Source organism: Onychostoma macrolepis, chromosome 13 (assembly GCF_012432095.1).
Source record: "Onychostoma macrolepis isolate SWU-2019 chromosome 13, ASM1243209v1, whole genome shotgun sequence".
In the NCBI taxonomy this organism is placed as follows: domain Eukaryota; kingdom Metazoa; phylum Chordata; class Actinopteri; order Cypriniformes; family Cyprinidae; genus Onychostoma; species Onychostoma macrolepis.
Window position 1 is genome coordinate 5,263,586 of NC_081167.1, and position 22,886 is coordinate 5,286,471.

Sequence of the window (22,886 nt, forward strand, 5' to 3'; positions counted from 1 at the left end):
TAAATTTTGCCGGCAAATCACTCAGAAATCACATTCAAACCAAGAGGCTTTCTGTTGGTCACTTCGGCGAATCCACGTGACCAGTGGTCGAATTGTAAAATAAATTTCAGGGAGGATGGTGTGGTCAGGTAGGTGGGGTGGGGTAGGGGCGGGGTAGGTGGCAGCAAGTCCCTGTTTTAATGATTTATTGAATCATTCAAATCAAACGATTCGTTCAAAACGGCTGATTCAATTAGAAACTAAACAAGTGAGACCATCTGAATGGACAGTTGAATCACTGGCTCAGTCGATTAGTTCAAAAACAGATTCATTCAAGGAACAAAACACAGTGTTGCACTGTTGTATAAAACTAATAGCACACGTGCTGAGATTCAGAAAAGAACATTGCTTGTGCAATGAAAAAAAAAAAAAACTCATACATGGGTATTTTTTGTTTCATTGCCGGAATTATAAGGGCATTCTAACTGTATTCTAATAGGTTTCATCGCGCAGTGAATGCTTTTGGACTCTCAAGAGTTTTTTTTTTTATTTATTTATTTTTTTTTCCCAAAGTTGGATAATATCAGCTCTCCTATCGTCTCTCAGTCCCTCACAGTCACACATAGGCTACATTATGTCAGGGGGACAAATGCTACTCAAGGAAAAATCATACCTTCTGTTGTCTTTTAAAAAAAAAAAAACTTCAAAAGTTGCGCTTGAACCATTTTGCGCGAAAAATGATGAAAACTTGCTTCAACTTGTGCATTTTGTTACAGTACTGAGTTCTAATTGGCCAATCGCCGTTATTTAGTTCGTGAATTGTCATAAGTAGAGAATTTTAACATTTCACTTGCATGATAAGTTTTACATAATACACAAAATTAATAATCCAAAGGGGATGGTAAAGAGGGATGGTGGTTTTACAGAGGGGATGCTTTTTGTCATTTTTTTCGACCACATCCCTCCTCAATTCGAGCCCTGCACGTGATCAACTTGAACCCATTATGAAATCTGCGTGGGGAAATCTTTCGGCCTCGCAAAATTCGCAATGCGCTGATTCCTATTGAAATGACTGGATTTCACCTTCAAAAATATCAATATGAAATTTAATTTAAAGTAAATGTGACCACACCTTAAAGTTGCAGAGAACAACATGACATAATAAATTTGCCGCTAATTGTTGGGAAAAAATTTGCTTGATAACTACTGTCACACTATTAAGTTAGTAGCATATGGGAATATTAAGAATAAATTTCATGATACTGCTTCAGATTCACAATAAAAGATCATTTATATTTAAAGTTAATGTAGTTAATAACTTGTGGTTCATTTGCAAGATTCGCTCCATCTAGTTCAGTCATTGAGTGAGCCATTAGGGCAATTCAAACCATAACTTATGAGTTCAAGACAAGATTTTTCAGTCTTTCGCATTAAATGGCTCTTGGTTCCCAACCTTAGTAGCATTACTACTTGTAGCTGATTGCTCCCCAACACTGATGATATGTAATTATCTGTATGAACATGTAACTGTATATCTATGTTCAATCTCTTTTAACACATTAATTCATTGTTCCTCTAGGCATCAAGATGTCCTGCATTGTTTTTTTTTGTTTTTTTTTCTCGAAGGATATAATTGTTTTGTTGCGTTTGTGGTGATTAATTTGTGCTCTTTCGGCTCTTTCTGTGTCCATCTAACCAATAAACCCCGTCATTCTCTCCTCTGCCATCTTTTTACTTCTCCATCCATCCCTATGGACCCCCCTCCCCCTTTCTGTGCACCCCTCCCTCTCTGCAGGACTTCTGGCAGGTATGGGGCGTGTGCCAAGTGCATGGGACTGCGTGTGCGTGAATGCGTCATTTAGCCTCTGTAGCGGCTCTACTGAAAATTTCACTAGACCTCTTAATCCTTCTCTCTCTCTCTCTCTCTCTCTCTCCTCCTTCTTCTCCTTGAGTTGTCAGAGAGGAAATCCACATAAGTTCCCAGATGTGGAGCTCTGGCCAAACAATGCATTAAAAGCCTCTACATTTCATTAAAAATCACTGGATGGGTAATAAAACTCGGCCAGCCTGGGCCAGATGAGCGGAAGAGCTTTAGCTCAGCAGAAAAGAGAGATTTGAATAGTATGACTACAGCAAAGGAGGAGTAAAGTTACTGACAGTGCATTCCCCAGAAGAGCAGAGTGGAGGGGCTGACTGGAGCGAATATCAGGCTGGATCAGATGGCATATGGCCAGATGGTAGTTGTAGCATCAGGGGTGTTTTCTGTTACATCCAGAGTCCAAGAAAAATAATAAAATAAACTATCAGTGGCGAGTGAATTGTGAAATTTAAATAAATCTTTCTTACTATATATATATATATATATATATATATATATATATATATATATAAAAATCCCCTCAGGATTATTTGATGACTATAAAGTTTAAAAGAACAGCATTTATTTGAAAAGTATTTATTGGCACTTTTGATCGATTGAATGCTTCTTGCAGAATAAAAATATTAAATTTCTTAAATCTTAAAATGACCCCGACCTTTTGAGTGTATATATCGGTTTTCATTTGCATTTTATAACAACTGTTTAAACTAGTTTTTTTTTAAGTTGACTTTTTCTCTTTAGTAGACAGACAATTTGAATTTGACCCTGATTATGAAAAATGTAACACAAGGCATACTTCTTGTACATTATCTTTATTTAGCTAGCTAATAAATAAAAGCTCTTGGTGAGAGTAAATATTTGACACGTTTGCACACGCTTGCAGTTGTGTGTCATTTCTGTGGCTCTTAAAGAAATGATCTAAAGAAACTGTAAGTGGTGTTACCAGGATGTTGCTATATGTGGGTATTCTGGTTGGTTGCTATGTGGCCGCTTTCTAGCCGAAGTCAAAAGAGCCCATTTCCAAGTCTCTATGATATTCTGATCTCTATGATATTCTGATATGGCACAGATCCCTTCTTCATTGTAAGTCTATGGAATCTTTATGCCTTTTTATCATTAGCCAAGTGAAAACCATAAATCGGAATGCTCCTCACAAAACCACACAATCAGAGATATTTCATTTAAAACCTCTAACCACAAGCATGAGTATGTTTTCCTTAGCAAACACTTCTAATGACTGTTTCCAAACAGCTTTCTCAGTCCACTTCTGCCATTAGATCAAACAGGTAGTTCCAGCCCAAACTCACGCCATTTGTTGAGCCAGAAGTTGACATGTCAAACCACCTCAGCAAACAAAACAGTTTGAAACCGCAACAGTGTTTACACACAAAGTCAATGACTTACTTAACGTATCTGCATATTAAATTGCTATTTTAACATTGACAAGACTTCACCTTTAAAGTGCCCCTATTATGGATTTTTGAAAATGACCTTTCATGCAGTGTGTAACACAGCTCTAAGTGAATAAAAACATCCTGCAAAGTTTTAAATCTGAAAGTGTACCGTGTATAAAGTTATTGTCTCTCAAAAGAAAGAGTCGACTCTGAATCATTGAAAGGAGTCGTTTTTTTTAAATGAATCCCAAGCCATTTCATGTTGATGTCAACATGAAATATAAGCATATTGCCCGCCCACTTGTTGGTCTGAATGAAAATGCAAATTCATTCTTTGCCACTAGGTGCCGCTTTTGGAGCGGTAAAAATAGCGGTTTCCCTGGTAACGCTGTACTGCCCTCACAAACCTGCTTTATCAGGCATTACAGGCATGATGAAATGAAAATGATATCGACTAATCGGACCAATCACCGCAGATTAGCGTCACGCAAAGGAGGGGTTTGGAAAAATGAATCGTTGAGCGAATCGTTTGGGAGTCGTTGAGCAAGTAAGGTAAAAATAAATGCATATTATAAGACAGTGAAAGTGTTTTTTGACCTTGCATGCGTGTCAACCTGTTGTTGTGGACTCCCAAAACCAAAATATGAACCTTTCATTACCCATAATAGGGGCACTTTAGGCTATGTGTTATTTGGAAAGAGGGCAGTATTGACCTTTACTCGATGAATAGGACACACCCAGACACAAATACTGCATGTTCAGACTCATCTAGACATTAAAACATATATGTGCACACATATACACTCAGTATGCACCACACCCTAGTTTGTGCAAGACCTTCCCAGGACATCAAGGCAGTGATAAGCACTTTGAATTAATGTGAATTGATCTGGAAGATTCTGCCAGTCCATTCTGCTGACGCCCACCCGTGTTACCCACACGCGCAAGGTCTAAGCGTGTGCACATGTGCAGTGGCGTCTGTTATGGAATAGTGTTGAGGGAGGCCAGCTGCTATCTCTCCCTGCTGAATTATTGAGCGTAGAGACTCTTCTTTGTGTGCCGTACAGCAAAAGCAAGAGTGCGTGTTATGTGCATGCATGTGCAAATGCTCATGTTTATGAATAATGCAGCAATGGGTATCAGAGCAGTGAGCCATAGGCCTTAGTCAGGGTAGTGCCATATTTGATTTCAGATGAGAATGGATGCGAGGCTCTGAGGGATGGAAGTACAGTGTGTTCAATACTGTTTTCTGCCAGTATGGCAACTGTTCAGCTGGAGAAACTTTTAGTAGATAAAAGCTCCATAAAACAGTTGAGTTTAGAAAGTTACATGTGATCGAAGAAATCGTAAATCTTTCACGGCCTCGTTTTCATCTATATGAAATTGAATATGGCGTCCAACATGTTGGTGTTAGACAACTCTAAAAAAAAAGACTTTTCTAAGTTGTAAGTAAAACAGAGTATTGATGTTTTGCAAGAAAATGCTATTTCAGTCTTTTTACTTCAATATTTTGTTTGTGTGTTACTTGACGTCTCTGCAAACACTCTCAAATAATTTTTGAACAGAGTCAACCCTGAATCCATCCTAGAGTTCTAACCTAAAGCAAGCTTTAAAAACCGATAGTTTTTTTATTTTATTTATCTTTTAAATTGATGTTTTATATTATTTCAGCTTGTTACTCACCATGAAAATAGCCAAAGAAGCTGGAGTTGCTTTAGAACTCCAACCAACTTGACATTTTCTGTAATTATTTGTGAAATTTACTAGCAATTTCTGTGTGAAAATATTTCAAAATGAATCCTAACACCAAGATTCACCTCAAAGGAGTCAATTATGTCATGATACAATAATTAATAGTCAATAACAATGGCAGTAAGTTTCACAATTTACAGTTAAACTGAATATCACAACAAATATAATAAACCTTCCTTGATTTAAAAAAATATCAATACAAATATTGACAAATGAAGTGAAACTAGCATGGAGCCTTTAAATGTTTCTCATTTAAGTAAACACTGATTGAAGTTATTCAAAGAATGAATAACTACATAAACAGTTAATAATACACTTGAAAGCAGTAGAGAAAATAAAAACAAAAAATGACAAATTTGTGTTTGAAGTTGACAATAGAAATAAAACACCTGAACAAAGATACAAATTAGGTAAACTGTTTAAGTAAAATTTCATTATCTAAACTATCTACACAAATCAAAATTTGAACACTATAATAAGTGCATGTATCATATAACAAAGACAATTTAAAATAAAGTGTTAACTTAAATTATATTCCTAATCAAATGTTTAATAAAAGTATTTAAGAAAATTTGTTTTTTTTTTTTTTAAAGCATTCGCACATGCATGTATTTGGCTATAATGATCTGGTGTTTAGAGTTTATAAACTAGCCTACTAAAGTGTTGCTGGCCGATGTTTCTGGGGATAACTAGTATTTTTGTTACACCAGTGTTTTCTTGGCTGCTGACTTAACCTTGTACATTTAGTCTGTGGTGGCAGCACTCTGGTATTGAATTGAGTGGGTATTCGGTACTATAGACACACTGTAGAAAAAAAAAAAAAGTTGAGGCAACTTAAAATTTTAAGGCACCCAGCTTCAGCAGATTTTTGAGTTTGCTCAACTTGTTTTTGTGGGAGATTCTCAAATTTTTGTTGTGGAAACTTAAAACGACAAGTTGAGAAAACTTTACAGTGCAGAGTAGTATTTATTATTATTTAAATATTGAATTACTAAAGTACCAGTGTAGTTTACATCCCAAGTCAAGTCTGGAATGATGGGTCTAATGATCATTATTGTCATTTATGTGAATAGTATCAATTCAGTGGATAATTGAATTGTCTCATTCTATTATTATTAAGGAGTAAATTTGTGTTACTGCTCAAGCACATAAACAATCAAGTCACATTGTACCTGTTTTTCTTTTTTTTTTGCACTGTTTAAGAAGGCTCATTTGTGATTACTGGATTTATAAAAATAATAATAATTTCATAAAGATTTCAGGAGAGGACAATATCAAGTGTTAATTATTGTAATTAATAGACAGAATTACTGCAACTGTCAGATTTAAGGATTCGACTCAGTCAGTAAGTGCCCCCTAGAGGTAGACATTTTTTGTGTCTCACAGGAAAGAGTTATCAAGTGGATCTCAAAAAACCTGAAAAGAACATGTCAGGGTTGTTTTTCATCTCAAAAATCAAAAGAAATATATATATGACCATTAAGATTTTTTTTTGATTTAGCGTTTCCATGACAATCTCCCCAAATTTCACATATTATGTGTAAGAACTTCTCAATGTTATTTGTAAAAAAAAAAAAAAAATTATTGTATTGTGGTTGTACTTAATAATATTCAAATATATACTGTATTACAGTATAGTATTTCTGCAATACAGTTACTGTGAGGATGGTTGCATTTAGGTATAAATTGTGCTTTATTGTCATGAAAAATGTCACAATGTGAAAAGTCTTAATAGTCCTTCAAATAGGCTATTTTTCTTTTTTTTTGTCCGTGTCATTTCTTTTACTTTTGATTTTGGGATGAAATGTGACCAGTATCTGATCTCTGGCAACTCAAAAAGACGAATGTTCCTCCTCTCTGTCTCTCTCTCTCTCTTGCTGTCTCTCTGATGGAAGCGGCGGCCTGTGCCTGTGCTTTAGATCTGTGCATGAATGCCTGTGACTGACTGGCTTGCAGGACAGGCTGCTAGTGGGATGGGGTAGAGCTGGCGTTATGTAGCGCCCCCTGCCTGCGCTCGGTGACACCACAGTTTGCCCTGGATCCAGGAACACATTCTCCCTTCTTTTAATATCTGCTCACTGGGCCTAAAACTGCATGAACACCAAGCACACAGCATGAGTTGACTAACGTTGGGTCAAAGGTTATGTTGTTTTGGACAATCCCTCAAACTCTTGTAGGTACCGCTATGTACTGTGATGCCACCGTGATCATGTGATGGATGGATGGGTGGGTGGTAGGGGGTGGAGCCTGCTATGTGTGGGATGCTGATAGGGCTGCCACCATGGAAACCTGTCTGATGTCCTGCGGCTGACCTTTTTTTGACCTTTCGGTTCAGCGGGTGCCTTCAATGGACAACCTTGGAGAAATGTGAATCAGACAGTAATACATGTACACTTCACTCTGAATTTGGTTCACATTTGTCACATTTCAAGTTGATAATACACCCAAAAATTTAAATAATTTAATGTCATTACAAACCTATGGAACACAAAAGAAGAATATTCACGCTGCTCTTTTCCATATAATGACAGGCTGTGAAGCTCCACAAAGGACAAAATAGCACAACAAAATCCTCTTAAAAGTAGTCCATATGACTTATTTTTCAAGTCGTCTTAAAGTCTTATGTTTGTATGAGGAACAGACCAAAATTTAAGTTAAATCTTTTCCTTCACTGTAGCTCTCAGATCTGTGACAAGAAAAGCAAGAAAGAGTAGAGTCATTGACAACAAACCTGCTGTGACTAACTCTAAAGGTGCCATAGAATGGAAAACTGTATTTACCTTGGCATAGCTGAATAATAACAGTTCTGGACATGGAAATGACATAACGTGAGCCTCAAACACCATTGTTTCCTCCTTCTTATGTAAATCTCGTGAATGCAAAAGACAAATAAAAATAATGAAAAATAAGCGAATCAGAACATAATACCGACTGTGACATTACAGTCGGGATCACTAATAGTTACGCCCCCAACATTTGCATATATCCTCCCATGTTCAAGGCCAGCCTCCAGCCGAACCATCAGAAGTTCTGCAGGTATTGTGAGGAAACAAGTGAGGATAACAGCGAAAATGGCAGATCATGGAAATAGTAAATGTTATGTTACAGGCCGTGCAGGGGATGTGAAGTGCAGGGATGGGTTGGTGTCTGTATTCAGAAAGGCATGGAAAGCAAATAACACGTTCTAATAAAATAACATGAGCCACTAAAGGGTCATGGTTAGCTCCTTGCTAGCGGTAGCCTGTTACATTACAGTACATAAGATTTCACTTACCACATAAACAAGAGTAAGGAGAGATGACTGAGATTGATGGCAAATGATTTACAGATCCTGAGCACCACTGACAAGCATCTGATCTTGTAAAATGTGTGGTAAGTACTGCCGCTCCATAGTATAAACTAGGGATGCACCGAAATTAAAATTCTTGGCCGAAGCCGAAGCCGAACAAAATGGAACACTGGGCCGAAGGCCGAATACCGAACACGGTTTTTCGCATTCTTTTTCCCCAGGCCTGTTTTTCCATTTTTTTTTTTTTTTTTTTTTTGTCACCACTGCATAAATTAAATATCCAAAATGTGCTTTTTACTGTTTTGTCCTGCTTTTCAAAATAAATAAATAAATAAATAAATAAATTACAAAACAACAATTTAAAAATATTTACTTAACACTGAACATTTTTTTAACATTCTATCAGACATTATACCAACAAAGCAAAATTTAACTAAAAATTAATAAGTTACTAAAATAATATTTTTGGGCCATTTTTGAGACCTCCTTCTTGAATCAGGCATGTATTTTTTTTTACTGTACAAATAAACGCAGCCTTGCTGAGCAGAAGATAATTCTTTTAAAACATACTACAGATCCCAATTTGAACACTATTGTGAATGTTATAATAAATGTATAGAGCTGTTGTAGGGTAATTATTATTATTTTTATTTTACTTTACAGAACAACAGTATAATTACAATACTAACATTTATGAATGTTGATGGAGTTGTTGCTTTTTCTTAGACTTTATTTTGGCAGAAACCCGCTGGAAGATTTTAGTGCTTCTTTTTGTTGACAACAGCATGCAGATATTTAAATGATTCTCATTACGAATTTGGGAAGATGTTTGTAGCACTTATCACATTGTCATGTGTCTTTAAAAAAAAAAAATGTTACTGAGCAAAAGACGAGTAGGCTACAGTGTTTTAACGCAGATGTTCCTCGCGCTTTGAACCCTGGCACCGCCAGCTCGTGCAGCGCTGTTTGAATACATGCAATCCCTGCTTGTATTAGAAAACATAACATTCTGCAGTTTATTTACTAATCAGTTGAGGCTATTTCGCGATTTCAATCATCATAGTAACCAGCATCAACCACCTCTTCCTCTTCTCATCGGAGACATGAGATGCAGCGTTAAGCATCTAACTGTCGGTGCTTCGTGCTTGGAATGATTTTTGTGACTTTCTCTGACAGTTTTATATACTTTCACACTGCAGACGTGTTTGCTGCAGTAGTGCACGCCTCTATTTGATCGCGTCACGTCATTGTTCGGTACAATTTATTCGGTCTTTTCGCTTATTCGGCCGAACACCAAAAGAGATTTTTTTGCTATTTTCGGCCGAACAATTTCGGTTGCCGAACATTCGGTGCATCCCTAGTATAAACAGAGTTTGTGCGATCTCGAAAGTGAAAGTAAAAAGCGATCGTGCATTCAAAAGCAGTTTCAATGCCCAGCATATTAATAGCGGCTCCCTGATGCCCGCATTTTATATACAGTATAATTACCCGACAATATAACTGCGAGAGAAAGTATTGAAATATATATTTTCCCTGTGTTTCCTTCCTGTGAGCTACTGAAATGAGCTGCACTGTGAAACAGCCAATCAGAGCAGATCTCAACATTATTATTCATGACCCGTCCAAATAAGGTAATAACAGACCAGTTCATTCTAGGGAGAAATCCTAGGGTTGTAAATGGACATGTAAAACCGTTTCTGGAGAATTTGTGCCCTTACCTAAGCCACATACCTTCTATGTAGATATCAGAGAACAATTTAAAATATTGTATCAATGCATTATATGGCACCTTTAATGATGCAAAGTGCAAATAGGATTTGAGAGCTAGGATTGAGGGTCAGGTTCTTTTGAAAATCTACTTAAATGTAACCTCAACCTAAATGTCTTTAAAGTTTTTCATGCAAAGCTATTGTATGAGTCGTATGGACATATTTTGGGATATTTTGTTGTTGTAATTTTTGGAGCTCGACAGATTCTTTCCCCTTTTACATTTGTGTTCACTGGACTAAAGGTACTGTTGACAGACTGGTATTTATTATAATGTTTTTTTTTTTGTTTGTTTTGTTTTGTACTGAAGTAATAGTGCAGTTTACATCCTGAATCTGGAATGATGGGTCTAAATGATCAGTATTCTAATTTGTGTATTTTCAATTCAGTGTATATATGGGTTTGTTTGGCATTTGTAGTGAATGTATGAATTAGTGTAGTGGATGTGGACAGTGGCTTTTTTCCTACATCACTAGGGTGTATTGTGTCCAAACTGAGCTTTGTGTGGTGCTCTCTTGAGGTCCTATTTTATTTCCTTTTTTTTTTCAACACACTCTTAAAGATAAAGATATGAATGGCTGTGTTGTTGATTGGCGGTTCCTACTGCTGGCTGCCATCATGTTATTGATGGGTTGCAGAACAGGCCATTACTTCTGAAAAGAACTTCTGACCACAAATGGGATGTATTACTAGTAAAAGGATGATGTAATTCTGGCTTGGCAAGCAATCAGATTTATTGTTGATAGAAATTAATATTGTGGGGTTTGTGTATAAACTGCAGCAGTTCATAATAAATCATCTCGTGAACATGATGAATGATTTGCAATGCTTGAATCAAACCCACTCAGAATTCAGGCCATTTTTGACCTTTTTTTAAAATTATATCCCAATATGTGTCTACTTCTATTGGTATGTCTCAGGAGGAGAAGTCACAGTTTACTGTGTTCTTCATTTTTGTTTCAACACCAACACTTAATGTACAGTTGTGTTGATCTCCATTGCATTGTATTGTAAAAGATGCAAAGAATGCAGAAGTTATTTGGAGACATGCAGATATGAGAAATGTATTAGACTATAAGTGTGATCAGGAGCATGCTAAAATGCAATTTATAGATCATCAATATCAGTTCATTTCTGCACATTTGGATGGACTGCTTTCGAACCAATTGCAAATCATATCAAAAATTTAGAAAACCACTTTTACACCGAGCTCTGATGTCAAATGGACTTGAGTCCAAACCAAAAGCCTGAAAGCAGAATCCTTGGAAAGCTCACCAGCGTCATTTGATCCAAATCCGGACACTGTCTTCCAGTTTCCTTCATTTGGAGAAAGGCTGAATTTTGTCTCGGGCTTAGTTTAGGACTGTGCCGTAGCAGCATTGTTTGTGAAGTGTGGGTTCATCCGGATCTGAATCTGGAGTGCGATCTGAGACTTCACAAACACATCCATCTCTCTGTTATCTGAGCTCTGGAACTAAAGGAGCAGAAGCACTGATAAATTATAACAACTTTGTTAAATTACAGTGTCGCAGAACAGCCGACATTACACACACAATACAATGTCTGGGCCTAACACAAAGCAATATGGGATGTTCGTGCCATATCTCAGTTCAGGCGATTGGCAGCATAAAGCTTCCTTTGGGAAACCAGCACCTGTGAAGTGTTTCCAAATGTCCCACAGAGACACAGAACGATCTTACTTCCAGTGCTACCTGCATACTGCAAACTGCTGCACACAGCTCTTGCCAAATATCAGAGGGGGAACAAGAATGAAGCAAGCTGAATATAAGAACCAGAGAGACAAAAAACAATAATAATGGGCCTACATAAACAAACTGTATTTTTAAAATCTAAATATGCAACAGCTTGTTTGTTGAAAATAGAGCTAATGGTATTTCCAGCTAGCCTACTCAGAAAAAAAGGTGCAAAAGCTGTCACTTGGGCGGTACACTTTCAAAAGGTACTAACAACATGTAAAATGTAAGTACTGATATGTACACTTCAGGTACTAATATTTACATTATAGGTTCTAATATGTAACCTTGAGGTATTTATATGCATAAATAAGGTACAAAGGTGTACTCTTTGAAAGGGTTGTGTCCCAGTGACAGCTCTTGTACCTTTTTTTTTCTGAGATGGATAACTGATGTACCTATTATGAAATCGCCACAGACCAGTGGTGTTTCAAAGGTGTTTACAAGCCCGACCAAACTTTTCTGGAAAACTTTGGCCAGATTTTGTTCGAAATGACATCACAACAATTTGTTCTTCGATACTTCTTGAAGTGTATCGGGGCCTTAACATGCCTCAGTCAATTCTGCTGTGGTCCATCTAGCGAGAACATTTCCTATGGACATAACCACCCAAGAACAAAAACAAGCTGTAGAACAAGAAGCAGAATTAGAAATGTTCCTAAAGCTCTACTTTTAACAAATTTTAAGAACATTTGGAGAACTCCTAAGGTACTAACAGGACTGTGCTGAAGGATCTGTCCAGTCTTTCCACTGGCTTGCTTGCTAGCGCTTGGACACAGAACAGAAAGTAGTTGGTCAGTGCTTGCTCTCTCTATCCTCTCCACATAAACAGTGGCACTGAAGATTAATCGGGCTGTCTTCTCAAGATCGGAGTCACAAGTCAAATGATTGTAACCTTTTAAATGAAAGTTAAATATGGAGGAGTGTCTGGCCCTGCCAGTTTTGCCTCTGCAGCAGCTCACAGATTTAGACCAATTTAAGGCAGATTTAGGGCAAGCATCGCAGGCATATTGTGCTATAGTGCCTCTTTTAAGCATTTTAAGCTGTTTTATATTTTGTAAGATTGAGTGTTTTCACAGTAGCCCTTTTGGTGTGGCCTAAAGTTTCACTTGAAAGTGGGGATCTGGGATGTGCTTTATATCGATTCCTGAATAATTGCAATTTATGTAAGTGTCGTTAGTGATTAAAATTTAGTCAACATTTCATCATGAGCATCAGATTTGTATATGTTACTTTGTACATTTGACTACAATAGTTTGCAATTGATAATAATGTGGAGAATTACAAAAATGTGTCAAGCCTTGAACAAATAAGAGATTAATCAACATAAACAAAATACAACGGATGACAACTGTCCTTGTGATAACTTTTACTATAATGAGTTTGCTGAAGTATTATATGTGGTGTAGCATGTCCTACCATGCACATTTTTCACTTCATTGTCGGTGCAAATATAATTTGTAATAGTGCGTTTACGTTGAGGATGTAGCTGATTAATATCATGCAAGATGCGTTTGAGTAAGCTAATTAGCAAAGTGGTACAAACGGCTATTCAGCTCTTTCAGTTCAAGTGGGTCAAGTGTAGCCAGCGTCAGCTGAATCATCATCTTGACATATTTTCATCAGCAGTGTGCAGTAAAAATGTTTAATTATCTTAAAGTAACTCATCTTTGTTATCATTGATGAAAAAAACTCATCAACCAACTTTTTCTGTAATTAGAGTAACAGCAAGTGCTGCTTGTCTCAGAAGAAATTGTTCTTTGCATCTCGAAAACAGACTAAATTATTTGAAATGTGGAGCAAAAAATTCACTAGTAGTGAATTCCTTCTTTGTGTGTGTGTGTACCTGGTATTCCCTACATTATGAGGACCAATAAGTAAACCAGTAAATTTTGACCTTGTGGGGACATTTTCTTGGTCCCCATGAGGAAACAAACTTATGAATCATGAAGAATGAAGTGTTTTGAAATCTGAAATAACAGAAAGTTGTGAGGGGTTGCTTTAGGGTAAGGCAATAGAAAATATAGTTTGTACCGTCAAAATCTACAGTGGTGGCACACACTAGAGGGCTAATCAAATCAAACACTGAGCTGCCAACAATCTCAAATGTATCCTAGCAGTTATAGAGTTTATATGGTTAGAAATATCATAAAAATTGAGAAAAAATGCTCCAGGGGACCAAAGGGTTTTACACATTTTTACGCTAATGCCAAGAATTTAAAACAAGTTTGAAGCAGCCTAAAACTTTTCATGCCCAGTTTGATATGAGCACCAACGAGAGTTGTGTGAGCTCTGAATACGTCTTGGGGTTCTCTGGCTGGATGCTTGAGGAGCTTGTTAGGAGATTACTCATTAAATACATAGAGCTGCCTGCTTAAAAGCTTTCCAAGGCTTTCTTTCTTTCATTATTTCTTTCTTTCTTGTATATGCAATAATTAGGGTTAGAGGTTTGTTCAGACCTGAAGTAATAGCAAGAGTTTCAGTGGGAAATCTTATTTCCTGATTTTGATCTACTGATGCTAAAGTAAAGATGGAGGCATGTATCGTGTGTTATCGGCTTGTATCATGTCGTCACAAAGGGAGTGTGTGTTCAGTGGGAGGTATGCTGCATAAATGTGTTTTTGTGTGTTAGCATGACGTGAAATGGGCTGGATTTAGGTGTTTGCAATGGTGTGTTTTTATACACTTATGGTGTGTGGTGGGCCTGATTGTCTGTTCAATGGTCAGGTTGTTTTAATCCGTTCTTTCTTCCCCTTTACTCACTGATGGGATCCACCCCAGACAGAGGTAACATGATACATCGGCAGAAACTGAGCTCTGGCATGCTATTTGTGTGTGTGTGTGTGTGTGTGTGTGTGTATGTGTGTACTTCCACACTTGAGGATTCTGATTCTTTCTGTCTTTCTTTTGCCAAAAACAGGTAGAAAACTGTGTTCACACCACTATGTGGAGTCACCTTCGTTCATGCTCATAAAATGTGAACCAGTTACCTTCAGAAATGTCAAATACAGTGTGATCTTGCGATTTGTGAAGCAAAGTCAGTGATTGTCGCACTTACTATGTTGTTCAATACAGACATATCTCAAAATCATAGTAAGCTGCCTATACCTAGACAGCAATCTTGATCATGATATTAGGCACCTTTATCACAAGCTATTTAGGTGTTCACCTATATGTTAAGAACTGCAGTTAAGGTAGTCAACTCACTTGATTCAAACATTTGAACACACATGATTCTGAAAATATTGACAACCTCAGTGATTTTAATGGTCAAATGTATCTATTATGACCAAATATGCTGTTTAGGTAGGAACCACACTTAATTTGAGCATTTGAACACTCATATGAAAAATGTTGTTAAGGTAGTCACTGTCTTGATTTAAATGTCCATGATGCCCAAAAGTGCTGTTTAGGTAGGAAGCACACTTGATTTAAACATTTGGCCACTCATTTGATGCTCAAAAATATTGTTATAGGTAAGCAACCCACTTGATTTTCCCACCTTGATTTGATTGTTTGAACATGCTTGATATCCAAAAAGGCTGTCTAGGTAGGCAGCTCTTGGTTTTGAAACATATGTGCTGATCTATTAGTGACACTTATGAAATGTCTGTTTTGACACCCTTTTCATGATGTTTTATTTTTGCTTGTGTCTTGTATGACTCTGCATCATTTGCATGATTCTACTGTGTTGTGTTAGCATGCTAGTTCCCTTATCTCTGCTGATAAGCTCTTAAACAGGACTCAGATGCTCCATATGGTGTTCAGCAGAAGCACTGCTGACTCTCTCTCCTCTCTTTCTCTGTGGGCGCCTGTAGAAGATCTCTCAGGACAGAGAGAAGTTTGCCGATGAGGACAGCATTTTCTACACACTGGGGGAGTGTGGACTCATCTCTTTCTCTGACTACATCTTCCTCACAACTGTCCTTTCCAGTAAGTGTTTTGATTGTATTTTGTGTATTTCCTTTATTTATTTATTTTAAAAGATCCGATTTGGTGTTTCGTCTTTATTATGACATGAGAGTGGAGAGCAGACAGGAAGTGAAGTGCGAGAGAGAGAGGGGGGTAGGATCCGGGAAATGTCCTTGAGCCGGGATTCAAACTCGGGACGCCCGTAACGCAATGGCGTTTAATGTCGACGCACTGCCCACTAGGCTAACCAACGTGTATTTCTTTTAAATCTCTTTTTGTTTTGCTAGCTATTATGACAGTGTTGTTGGACTTAATACTGACACCTACTGGTGTGGATGAAGCATCATAAACGCAAATGTTTGCGCTTTGTCACCTGGTAGTTTATTCCGCAACTTGAAGTTTATCTAGTTTATCATGGCTGCCACCATGATGATGGAGCACCCTTACGTTAGTCTCAGCCTCAGACATCACGCCCACGGACCACTGGCTGAACATCTGATGCATACGACACACTTAGCTGTAAACACTTCAGGAGTTTCGAAGTCATCATCGGATTGGTTAAATTATACAGGATTTCCGGGAGACGTGTGTGGCGCGTTCTTTAACGTTCCACCTGGAGACAAAGATGCCGTGGCGTCAAACCCCCCTCACGAAAGAAGAAAGCCATCGTGTTTACAACTGTGACGACGAGCGCTTATCAGGATCGACTAAACGCTGGATTTTCAAAAGTATGTGAAAAATGTAAAGTTCACGGCATAGAATCTTTAAAATATGTCTGAGAGTTTTACACACTGGTCTGTTATTGTGACGACATTTCCACGCCCCTAAACATGACACTGAACGAAACTACCCGTGATTGGTTGCTTTACCTGTCAGTCATATGGCCTCTTGGGTGGGCCTTGGCCATTCAAAGCAGCCAAGGTTCCCAGACCTTCTGCCATCAGTCTGAAGCTTTTGTTTTTTATAAGTTTTAAGTGAAATGACTGATAATAGTGAAACACATTTTTATTTTAAATTCAAAGTTTTTTTTTACATTTCTTTATAAAATTTCACATGCTGAATATGAAAATCACATTACTTTTTGTGTATCATTAACAACAGTTTAACATAAACAGTTAACAAAAGCGAGTCGTCCAAAACGTCAGTGTATGCTGGATGATTTTTGTCTTTTATGACAACGTTCTGGAATGTTCCAGAAAGCACTAGAATATTCCACAATGTTACAGAAATTTCTAGAATGTTCCCATCTTTGCAAAAGCAAAATATCTTTTAAAAAAGATGCACAATTAGTACAAAAAATGTATCTGTACTAAACCAGTGTTTCATAATTAATGATACAAGTTCTAAAATGTACCTAAATATTTACCAAAATATTGATGCTTCGTGAAAATAAATATTACAATAATAATTAGCACCACAGAATCAGAAGAACCATTAAAAATGTAAGTAAAACAAATTTTTGTCACATTGTGTAGTATTTTATAACTGTTAAGAAATGCAGAAATAGCATCTGTGTGTTAGTGAAAGTAAATGCTGTCACATCTTTGGGTTGCAAACTCTGTTTCGTCCCTTTGCAGCTCCTCAGAGGAACTTTGAAATCGCCTTCAAGATGTTTGACTTGAACGGAGACGGAGAGGTCGACCTTGAGGAGTTTGAGCAAGTAGGTGAACACAAAGACCTTCAAAGGTACAGATGAACACATTTTATTAGTACACTGTCAGAACCTCTTTTTTTGCAAAATTGTTCCTTGAGGGGTTCAACAGCTTGTGACTGGGCCAGTATCCTCAAAGGGAAATCTTGGTACCTTATTTCTCCTAAAAGCTTCATAGCAGCACTATGAGGTTACATATTACTATTCTAAGGTACTAATACTATTTAGTGATAGATAGAGGGTACAAAGTTGTCCCTTTTATTGTGTACTACCCCAGTGACAAGCTGTTACTGCACCTAAAGGTACAACCTTTATTGTAGCCAAAGGTGCTTTTGCACATTTTTTTCTGACAGTGTAGAGGCCGTTTGTGTGTTTTCAGCTGTTTGTTTAGCGTACGTTTGTCCCACAGGCTACATTTGCCTTTCATTTGCACTGTGAGTCATTCACCTGGTAGTATCAGGTCTTTCTCTTTCCCAAAGCATTCTGGGTATATGCAGTGCCTGTTGGTAAACACACAGTATGTGCTCATCCATCCAAATATAATCGCCACATCAAAGGGAATATATTTAATGCTCTTGTCTGAGGACGTGGACCTCCAGTAGTCAGTCCATGGATCTATAGCTGAGACAACTTGAGAAGGCAACATTCAAACCACAACTGATGCAAAGGGACAGAGCATAGTACATTGCCTGTTTTGTTGGCCCGGGTTTTAAGAAGTTTAGTTAGAAATGGAAATGGAAAAAAATTTACCAGTGAAAAATGAGTTGCTTCTCAAATAAGCTCTTTTAAAGTTCTGTTGAAACCACATTATTAAGTGTCATTGGCATAATCTTTGGTTTGGCCTTCAATTCAAAGTCAACATGAAATCAAATTGACCCTATTTACTTTATTGCATGTTCATAGAATTTTTGCAATATGTATGATTAGTGCATATTCCAAAAAATTTTTGTTCCACCTCTAAAATGACTTTCCTTTATGTGATGAATTCTTCATTCTCTTATTGATTATTTAACAACCACTTTTCACAATCTGATTGATGACTGATAGATAACTCCTGTTTGATATAATTACATTTATTAAAATGGTATCACTTTACAATAAGGTTCATTAGTTAACATTAGTTAACAACATTAGTAAACATGAACTAAGAATGAACAATTAATCTTAGTTAATTTCAGCATTTACGAATGCATTATTAAAATCACAAGTTGTGTTTGTTAACATTAGTTAATGCACTGTGAACTAACATGAATAAACAATCAACTGTATTTTCATTAACTAACATTAACAAAGATTAATGAATAGTGTAATAAATGCATTGTTCATTGTTAGTTAATACATTAACTAATGTTAATAAATGACACCTTATTGTAAAGTGTTACCTTTAAAATTAATTATTTAAACAATTGAGCTCATTAACCTAATATAAGCTACTTAAACGTGGCCAATAAGTTGCGTATTAATAGAATGTGCGGTCACAGGCACGGGTTTATCACAGATCGTCCCATTGAAGAATTTAAGGTTAGAGCTATTTGTTTTAGGAAACAAATTTTACTCCCTCTCATAACATCAGTCTTTTAAAATGCTACACTTAGACTCTATTAAGGGAATATATCGGAGTATAGCAGCATTTCAGCCCTCTTGGAATGACTGATTACGCAGCAGTATATATTTATGCAGTCATTTATTGATTTATTGATGGTTATCTTTAGTTGCTTCTGTCCAGAACCGCACATACATCACTGCTCTTATTTAGGGTTCCTTCTGAACCTCCACCGGTCCCTGGACACCTGAACATTTACACCTTGAGTTCCTCCCAGAGCTCTGTGGAGTTCAGCTTAAGTTCAGTGTTCATCAGTGATTGATTAATAATACGTTTAGAAATGAAAGACTGAGGCTTCTGAAGAAGAGAGGAACTTCTTTTCTCTGTCCTCCTCTTCTTCTATCCTCGTGGAGCATGGCGAGGCTCCTCGACCAGTACACAGAGAGCTTCTTCTTGTCCATATCCACATGTTCCTTCTTCTTTTCCTCCTACCAATCCATCTTCTTCTCCCTCTTCCTTAATTTCTCCATCCATCTACTTCCCTTCTTCCTCTTAATATTCTTCCTCATCCTTTTTCATTCTTCACCTTATTCTTCCTATTCCTTCTCCTTGTTCTTCCCCCTTCTCCTCCTCCTTTTCTACTTGTACTCCTCTTTCTCCTCCTAATTATGTTGCTTTGCTTTCTCTTCCTCCTCTATCTTCTTAACCTCCTCTTCTCCCTTTTTATCCTCATACTCCTTTTCTTCTCCTCCTCCTCCTCCCCTTCTTCTTCATTCTTCTCCCCTTCTTTTCATCCTCTTCCTCCTTCTACTGCTGTTCCTCCTCCTCTTCTCTTCCTCCTTCATTTCCTCAACCTCCTCCTTCTCTCTTCTGACTCTTCTTCTCATCCGTTTCCTCCTCCCCTTCGTCTCCTCCTCCTCCTCATCCCCTTCTTTCTTCTTGTTCTTTTTCTGTCTTCTCTTCATCCTCATCTTCCTTGTCCTTCTCCTCTTCCTCCTCCTAATTATGTTCCTCTGCTTTCTCTTCCTCCTCTATCTTCTTAACCTCCTCTTCTCCCTTTTTATCCTCATACTCCTTTTCTTCTCATCCTTTCTCCTCCCCTTCTTCTCATCCTCCTCCTCTTCTCTTCCTCTTTCGTTTCTTCAACCTCTTTCTTCTCTCTTCTGACTTTTCTTCTCTTCCTCTTTCTTCATTTTCCTTCTTCTTTTTCTTTGTCTTCTCTTCCTCCTCCTGCATCGCTCTCTGTTTTCTCTCTGCTGATGTTCGGTGTGGAGTGTATTCTGGTGTGATCTGGCAGTCAACACATCGTCCAGGTGGATACTGTGCCTTGTGTTAGAGGAGATTCCTCCTCCCTTGAATGTCTTTTGTTATTTACATGAGTTATTATTTCTGTTTTTCCAGGTTCAGAGTATCATTCGTTCTCAGACCAGTATGGGCATGCGACACAGAGATCGCTCCACCACAGGAAACACTCTGAAAACAGGAGGCTGCAGTTCAGCCCTCACCACCTACTTTTTCGGGGCCGACCTGAAGGGCAAGCTCACGATCGGCAGTTTCCTGGAGTTCCAGAGGAAATTACAGCACGATGTGCTAAAGCTTGAGGTACGGCACAGAAGTCGGGAAAGATGGAGAAGTGTAGATTACATATGAGAGATGACAGAAAAATAAATTGAGGTTGAAAGTTGTCAGCCAATGTCACCAATGGAAGTACAGACTCATGCATACTTTACTACTGCAGCCTCCTTTCCAGGACAGCACGCAATATTCTGTGTGGAATAAGGAGGCATTAAACCTAATTTAGTGTTATAAGAAGAAAGAAGAAAGAAAGAGAACAATACTCACAAGATACCCAAAGGTAGTGATAAAAGGGTCTAGATAAGAAGTGTTGATTTCCCCTTGTGTTCCCCTTGTGTCAGCTTGTCACCTTGTGCAAAAGCAGGAATAATGTGAAATATTTTTACTGTTTAAAATAAAAGCTTTCTTTTTTAATATCTTTTAAAATGTAATTTATTAAATCATTATTCCAGTCTTCAGTGTCTACATGATCCTTCAGAAATCATTCTAATATGCTGATTTGCTGCTCATGAAACATTTATTATTATTATTATTATTATTATTATTTAAAGACAGACAGACTGACAGATAGATGCAACGACTCCAGTACACTTGAAGAAACCTTCAACTGGCCACACCAAATATTGATTTGATTTAGTTAATAGAAGTAGATTGCTAAATAAAACCTATTTATGACATTATTTTTTATCTATCTATTATTATTATTATTATCTATCTATCTATCCATATACATACGTGTGTGTGTGTTAATTACCCACTAACAGGTCTGTGAGTAATTTTTGTAACTGTCTCAGTTTTTTATGTTTCTTTATGTAATCGCAGACAGACTGATGACGATCAGATCAGATCTCTGTGTGGAGCACTGGCTACTGTCAGACTGCATACAACAACCTCACTGGATTATTAAAATTAATGGCAAAAGGAATGTTTGTAAATATAAATTGATATTTCCTACTTACACACTACAGCAAAAGATACAAATAACTGACTTAGGACCTTTTTTTTTCTTTTTTTTTTGGTGAAAATACTAATAGCCTTTTGTGAATTTTGAGTAAATATTGTGGGAAAAATTTTGATGTCATTTACCAGCACTAAACTGAATTATAATAATTAATAATCCATTATCATTTGTCATCCTGCTCTTTAGATATATAAAGCTATTGAAAAAACGTATAGCACTGCAGTGGCACATGTCCAAAACAACTTGGTTTGTAAAAAAAAAAAAGAAAAAGCCATCGGCAGCAGTGTGTTGTGAGTGACACTGGATGTAATGTAACCTCCTCAGGGTCTGACAGTATGTCAGTGTTTTGGGCAGCCCCTGTCACAGACCCCTGTAGATCTCTGTCTGTCTCGCTCTTTATCTGCTCTTGGAGATGTGCTGAGGCTGCAGCTCTCTGTTTTGTCAGATATTCCTCAATCTCACTCACCTTCTATCTGTTAACAGCTCCCACTGAGATTACAGACAGCAGAGATGAGCCTTTACTGTCTCACAGTCCTGACAATCAGTAATAATTAAGGGAAAAGTGTTGAAGGGATCAGTGTGTCCCTTTTAAAGAAATAGCTCACCCCAAGAATGAAAATTCTGTCATTTATTCACCCTTGTGTTTTGCAAACCTGTACAACTTTTTCTTAACTCTGTGGGACACAAAAGGTGTCAAAAAACTGAAATGTCATTTACCATTTTTGGCATTTTTAATCCCACCACTTTATGAATCAGCTTGTAGTAGGGGGTGTATATAATGCGATTCTTGTGCAGCTGTTTGGTTTGTGTCTGTTGTGATAAGTGCTGATCCAGGGTTGGAATGTATCATTTCTAATGTTTTGCTGAGTGTTTACTGTGGCTGTTATCAGCTGAGGAAAATGATAGTGGTGTTTTCTCTCTCAGACTCAAGCTCTAATCTTTTACTTTTCTGTGGGGTGTGTTATCTGTTCTGGTGAAATCATAAAACAAAATTCAAACAAACGTGATCCTGCTGCTGATATATATATATATTCACTTACAAACTGCTGCAGCTTTGAAACTCATCATACTCACATGTATAAGAGAAGACAGTCTTCACATTTCACTGGAAGAGTCATGAGGTTTTGTTTAAAAATTTGCATGCATTTAGAAAATAGGTGCATTTCAATCATATTTTGGACTCCTAGTTGTAATTTATTGTTTGCATCGATTGCATAAACTGCTTTATGCTTTACTTGGTTAACTGCTAGATAGTCAAACTAGCTCTTAAGACACAGTCTTACTGTGACTATGTTTATGCAACTGGACCTTGATGTCCAGATCAATACAGTAGATCATGTTTGTTATTTTTGCTTAATAATTACTCAAGAGCTTAGTGCATCCAGCACATCTATACACCCTACTGTACCCACCACTTTTCTAGAGTGACA

At 37.3% G+C, this 22,886-nt stretch overlaps 1 protein-coding gene across 1 annotated transcript in view; it reads left to right on the plus strand.

The window, feature by feature from the left end:
- micu1 (mitochondrial calcium uptake 1) overlaps nucleotides 1-22,886 on the plus strand; it is an 87,519-nt gene that overhangs the window by 53,598 nt on the left and 11,035 nt on the right. Inside the window, exons 6-8 of the mRNA XM_058795008.1 lie at nucleotides 15,633-15,747; nucleotides 17,304-17,386; nucleotides 20,322-20,522. Coding sequence (XP_058650991.1) covers nucleotides 15,633-15,747; nucleotides 17,304-17,386; nucleotides 20,322-20,522 — 399 coding nt within the window. The remainder of the gene's footprint in view (nucleotides 1-15,632; nucleotides 15,748-17,303; nucleotides 17,387-20,321; nucleotides 20,523-22,886) is intronic.